General features: G+C 41.5%; 1 protein-coding gene across 5 annotated transcripts in view; it reads right to left on the bottom strand.

Annotated features, from left to right (window-relative positions):
* The window catches only part of LOC109974034 (mitogen-activated protein kinase kinase kinase kinase 4-like), an 82,328-nt gene that overhangs the window by 43,507 nt on the left and 32,821 nt on the right, over window positions 1-6,000 (bottom strand). For all 5 annotated transcript variants that reach the window (XM_020624010.1, XM_020624012.1, XM_020624011.1 and 2 more), the window contains exon 3: window positions 2,801-2,857. In XM_020624010.1, coding sequence (XP_020479666.1) covers window positions 2,801-2,857 — 57 coding nt within the window. The remainder of the gene's footprint in view (window positions 1-2,800; window positions 2,858-6,000) is intronic.

Below are 6,000 nucleotides of genomic sequence, written 5' to 3'. Positions count from 1 at the left end.
ACCACAGGACGGCCTTCCCAAGAGGGCAAAGGGGGGGGGGGGGGACGGCTCCCTGATTACTCCTCCTCATCACTGTCTCTCTAAGGCTTCACTAGCTCAGACCCTGCCCTCCCTTCTTCTCCTCTTACAGCCCAAAATATTCATCCACTCCAAGAAATTAAAGTATTTCCTATTTCAGCAACTTAATGTCTGACACATGACACCATGCCGTCTCTGGCCGACACATGCACCCACACAATCTTAGCTTATCGCATGAAGCACCACCAGTCCAACATCGAACAGCAGCAATTAGACCAATCCCCTGCAACAGGCTTGGAGCGAGGCCCTCAGGCAGAAGTAAAGCCAAGAACCAACACTGGGATATGTACGTCCCCATGGACTCACACAGAAGGGTGTTACACGCACGCACAAAACGTTCCATTAAAGATTCAGTCCTACATTTTCCCAGTGTGTACAGGTAACTGTAGGTTGCTATACTGCCCGGCCCTCAACCCACACTTCACTCATCATCCTCTGTCCATCCTTCTCTCTCCTCAGCATCCCTCTCCCAGTCTGCCTTTAGAACGGGAAGTTGTGATCAGAGCACGAGAAGTGTACACATATAATGACATGGAGATTTATACTGTAGCTGTGTAGTTTTACACAAACAGGCAAAAACAAATATTACTGATGATTGTGTACATGTTCAAACCTCAGGCTTTTCCAGTGCGCCATCTGCTCATTCTTGGCAAACATCCAGACAAACAATGTGTTTATGTAACAAAATAGCAGCAGTGTGTAGAAAAGGGCTGCTTTAAAATTTGGTGAGAGGCCTTGAATGTTCCCAACATGTGTATCCCTCTTCAGATAAAATCCCCATCCAACACTGCCAACCCTACTTCATGCCTCTCCACAGGGGGAAATGGAGATTTGTGCCTGCAGCCCACAGTAAGAGGTTCACTCCCACATCACATGCATTTTTCAAAGCAGGTCTGGCAAAGGTAAACCAACTAATAACCAGTTATTTAAATATTTTAGTTAGTAAAATCTTCAAATGAAACCCATGTTGATGACTCAGCATTAGCACATCATGAAAACGGAAAAATGGATATGACTAATCAATACTCAGTGTTTGAGCCTTATATTCAACAAAGGGCTTCATCATTGTAACGCCCACGTTTCCCAGCTGCCACTTCTCTCCTTTCCTCCTCGAGTCCAACTGTGTGAACTCAGATTGTAAAACTGATTCATACAATGAGAAGGGAATTACATTATTGATCAAGATGACTTATCCACACGCTTCATGTTTGCTGATATGGTTGGACTGGATATCAACTGTGTGTGTGTTCCAGTTACAGTGATTTTAAGACGCGTTAGTCTAGTAAACACAAGCCCTGTAAGGTGTTTGTCTTCTACTTAGGACACACAGTACGAGGCTGACGGTTTCATAAAGGACTGATTTCTCCAACAGACTCAAACTGCTATGGTCAGTTTTTCCTTTCAGGGTGTGTCAGGCTGCAGCCACAGGGGTGTGAAAAAGGCCAAAAGACTGCAGAGGAAGCAAATATCTAGCAGTCTAAAAATAAAATCTGAGTACAAAACCCTACTCAAAATATGCTGCCAACACGTTCTGTTAAGTTCATTGGGTTTTTATTGCCAGGAGGGGAACATAAGCTTTCTTATCTTTAAACAATAATGACACTGCACCATTCAACTTATTAAACAAGAAGCCCCTGGATTTCCTTATGTCCCATCATGATGTCAAATACAGACAAAGGTGGTGTTAATACCACAGAAAACCTATGGGGAAACACTGTGGCTGCCAAAAACCGGACTTTGGGTGAAGATTTAAAGATCTAGTTAAAACCAGCAGGGTCCTAAACAGACAGACAGTCCAATCCTCTTCAGTACAACCGTTAACCCAGCTTAAAGGATTTCATGTGACAGCCTTGATGACTCATTCCTCTTTAAGGCGTCTGGGCAGGAAATGATCAAGTGACCTCAAATACGTGTTGTGAATATTTTTCTCATCGTCTCAGTCATTATTTCATTCTGTGAGGAGAAAGATGAAAGGCACAAAAAGCACTCACACCTATTATTAACAGCTTTTTTATGAGACTATCAAGACATTTGTGCATGTATACCCACAAATAGACACAGGCGCCAATTACACAGCGTTTTGGGTCCTTACTAAAGCATGAACAACAAGGATGCATAATGCCAGACATTCATCTATTAACTCTGTATGATTACTGCTAAACACATGATTATTTTATTTTATTATGACCTTGACCTGTAAAGAAGGTGAATTGTTTTGGTATACACGTGTCTGTTTGCTATTTACTGTTAATACAAAAAGAAAGAACTCAGACAACAATAACAACAACTAAACTTCCATCCACCTGTTTTTATGCACATTTTCAAATTTAACCTAAAATGAAAAAACTAACTATTGCAAAAAAGTTTTTTTGACATGGAAAGTTGGTGCATTGGTTAAAGCATCAATGAAAACAGATAAGTCACTACAAACATGAAGCATGTGACTTTAATATGTGAAATACACAGATGCCATGTTTGCACATATAGCTGGCACTCTTTATTAAGACACCTCACTGCAGCGGCTCACTGCCACGCCACTGGACAATCGGGGCTACCGGCCGTTTATTTCAATACTCTCAACTCCTAATGTAAGAGTAGAGGATGTAAACACAGTGATTAGCATAGTTTCTGAAAAATCCCTTAAAATCTCAGTTAAATTTGGAGGGAAATCGGTTTATTAACAACAAACAGTAAAGGCGTACATCAGCTGATGTTTACTGACCTCAGTGACGTCCATGACCTTGATGGCCGCCAGTTGTCCTGTCTTGACATGTCGACCCTGTAGAGAAAAGCAGAAGAGAGACGGCATGAGGAAAAGACCAACTGTTTTCCCTTTATGCATCATGCACGGCATCACGGTCACTGATCTGTTTCTACTGTTCAGGTTCAGTTATAGAGCACAATGTGACAATACCCATGATCCTCTTCTGTTTTCAGTTTTGATGAAAGAAGTCTGACTGTAACCGATTTCCAGCAAAGACAAGCACATGGCCGTGCAAACTGCTGGTGGGAAACCAAGACGCTTTGCAGATTCAAAGGCTGAGTGAACACACAGGACGATTCACCTGGCCATAAAACAACATCCACATTCATTACAAGTTGTTTGCCTCTACAACAAGCATGAAGGATCACAGGCGATGAGCCAAACGTTCAGCTTTCCTTAACAGACCGAGCACAGTTTTCTGAATCTGGACTGGTGCAAGAAGTTAAAGCACAGCTCTCTTCAATTTCAGGTACAGACTGAACATTGAAAATTTAAGTTAATAAGACATGAAGGCAGGAAACTGTATGTGAACACTAGCGGCAGTGATAAACGGTATGCGTGTATTTAGCCTGTACAATACTATCTGCATAATGATCCCATTTATAATTTCAGAATAAAAGCACACCATAAATGAAAGAATATAAATAATACAAGCAGCTGAGTTCATGTGGATGCAGTTTCCTTCTACATTAGCTAGGGCCATCAAGTTTAAAGATACCGTTACTGACATAAGTAAAACGCTAAACAAAGAACCACAAACAGAACAGCCCTGTTGTCAAGAACCTTATTTTGTGAAATTCAACCCAAACAGATGTGAAAACAGACCAGAGGACCCAAGTGAGCTATAAAGAAACTACATGCTAACAATAGATACTGTACGTGTGGTGGAAGCTACTGTAGCATGGAGCCACTGGGTTTGAGTCATGAACCTTGTGGTTGTGTAGACAACACACAAAAACAACTTAAACAAATTTGCAGAGTGCCGTGCAGGATTGATTTGCCTTAAAAATATCTAGGAGCTAGTAGGAGTCTGAAGTTAAAGTGTCAGGGGTTCACTACTATTCAGGCAAACATAGCTGCATTTCTTCAATCAACAATACTATCAGATGTTTCCACAGACAAAAAACTGGAGGCAAACAGGGGAAAATATGAGTCTAAGTCTGTGTAAACCTTTATGTCGGCTCACTTTTCTGCATCGTGTCTGTGTGTTGTGCATCTGAACAGCCACATAACTTTTCCTTTGTGTTAAACAGGACAGACACCTGAGCCACCAGCCTCTGTTCCCAAACACTGAGTGATATGGGATTAACCCGTTTTGGTTTAGCCACAGGGGACGTGTGCATGTGTGTAGAGGTGAGGTCGGCAAAAAGGTCGACGCTGGTGGAGAAAGCAAAGTAAGCAAATCTGTGCTGGTGTCTAACTGGAGGAATATTAATGGAAAACTCATATTTAAAACTGGACCAGATTAAAGGCATATTACAACAAGAAATGTGTTCTTGTGTAGGTGAACAGCGTATTTCTTCAGAGACACATTTAACAATAAAATAACAAAAGCAACTCTCCATTTGAGAAAAGGTTTGTCTGACGCTTCTTAAATGTTAAAATGCTGCAGTATTAACACGTACAGTAGAGTTCAGTGGCATTTTATCTCATCTTATTGAAACCAAATCCTTTCAAATTCAGAACTATTTAAAGTTATATAAGTACTAAATAACTTTACATTTAGGACAAAGCCACCAATGAAGAGAGTTAGCAGCTAGCTGGAGCATTGAGCAGCCAAAGGAGATGAAGGAGGACAAGCTAGATTCAATAGAGGATGGAACACTGGACACGTTTATGACAGTGCTGCCCTGTGCCTGCTGGATGTGTCAATAGACAATAATGGATTAGGCACAATAACCTTTGAAGCTGATAATATGTCAAGGCTATATATGTATATGTAAGTAAGTCTGTTCTGAAGCTCTTCTGAGCAGCATCTGGTGCACATTTAAAAGTTATGAACCAAATCCAGACTGTAACCAAACACCAACCCTAGAAATGGCCAAAGGACTCAGTTTGTCATCCTTCACCTGTGGCTTGTTAATGGGAAAGCAGTGGACCTGTGTGTGTGTGTGTGTGTGTGTGTGTGCAGTCACCCGCTTCAAAGAGACACCACACACACACACACACACACACACACACACACACACACACACACACACACAGATGCCGTTTCTGATGTGGTAAGAAAACAAAACACATACACACACTTCAGAACTAACAACTTGCACACAAAAAGTACATGAAGCCTAGTGCCCATTGAGTCAGACCTTTTTCAATGACTCAGTTCAATGATAAACATTTCCTGTGTGTGTGTGTGTGTGTGTGTGTGTGTGTGTGTGTGTGCGCCCTCTATATGTGTGAGAGAAAGGTGACCTCAGAGCTCAGACTTCCCCCCCCCCCACAACGGATAAAAGATGATATCATCGTCTTCCCTGGTTGTTTTGTTCAGAAAAGAGGCACAGACACATGCGCACACCTGGCCAACGTGCACACAAAGGAAAACAGGAGTGACAGAATGGAAATGAAACAGGTAACATAGCTGTCTGCTGCTTTATGAAGCTGTTGGACTAACGGTGCAATGCCGCTGGTACATTATTTATTTGATTAACATTAAAACAATGTCTGAGTTTTCACCATATCAGATTTTAAGAAATGTAAACAGAAAATTAAACATTAAATAACAATGATGAGCTTTTCATCCACACTATATAAGACATTCATTTTGTCCCATTACATTCTAGTTTTGGTGCTTCAGTCTTAAAGGAGGACGTCACAAATCCAACCTTCAGATGATTCAAACTATCTCGCTCATTGCAGAGAAACCTTGACTGAGCAGTAACTGCTGAGAGTCTTCTCTTCCATCGAAGCTAATATTGTTTCCCTCTGCTTACTACTGAAAAAAGAGGTCTAAAACTTCAACACAAGCTTTTCCAAGACCTTTTAAAGGCATGGACATAGATAATGTAGTCACTGACACTCTGTTAACACCTCTCTGGTGACTCCACATTCCAGTCAAACGTGATATAATCCCTCTGTCATCCGACTTTTCCCATGACTAGCACCATAATCCACCTCTGCTACTGTGATTCATCAAGCCTCCGTGTGGGATCCCTTAT

The sequence above is a fragment of the Monopterus albus genome, unplaced genomic scaffold, assembly GCF_001952655.1.
Source record: "Monopterus albus unplaced genomic scaffold, M_albus_1.0 scaffold318.1, whole genome shotgun sequence".
NCBI classification, from domain to species: Eukaryota; Metazoa; Chordata; class Actinopteri; order Synbranchiformes; family Synbranchidae; genus Monopterus; species Monopterus albus.
Note: the sequence above shows the minus strand (reverse complement) of the source record. Positions and strands in the feature narration are given on the sequence as shown.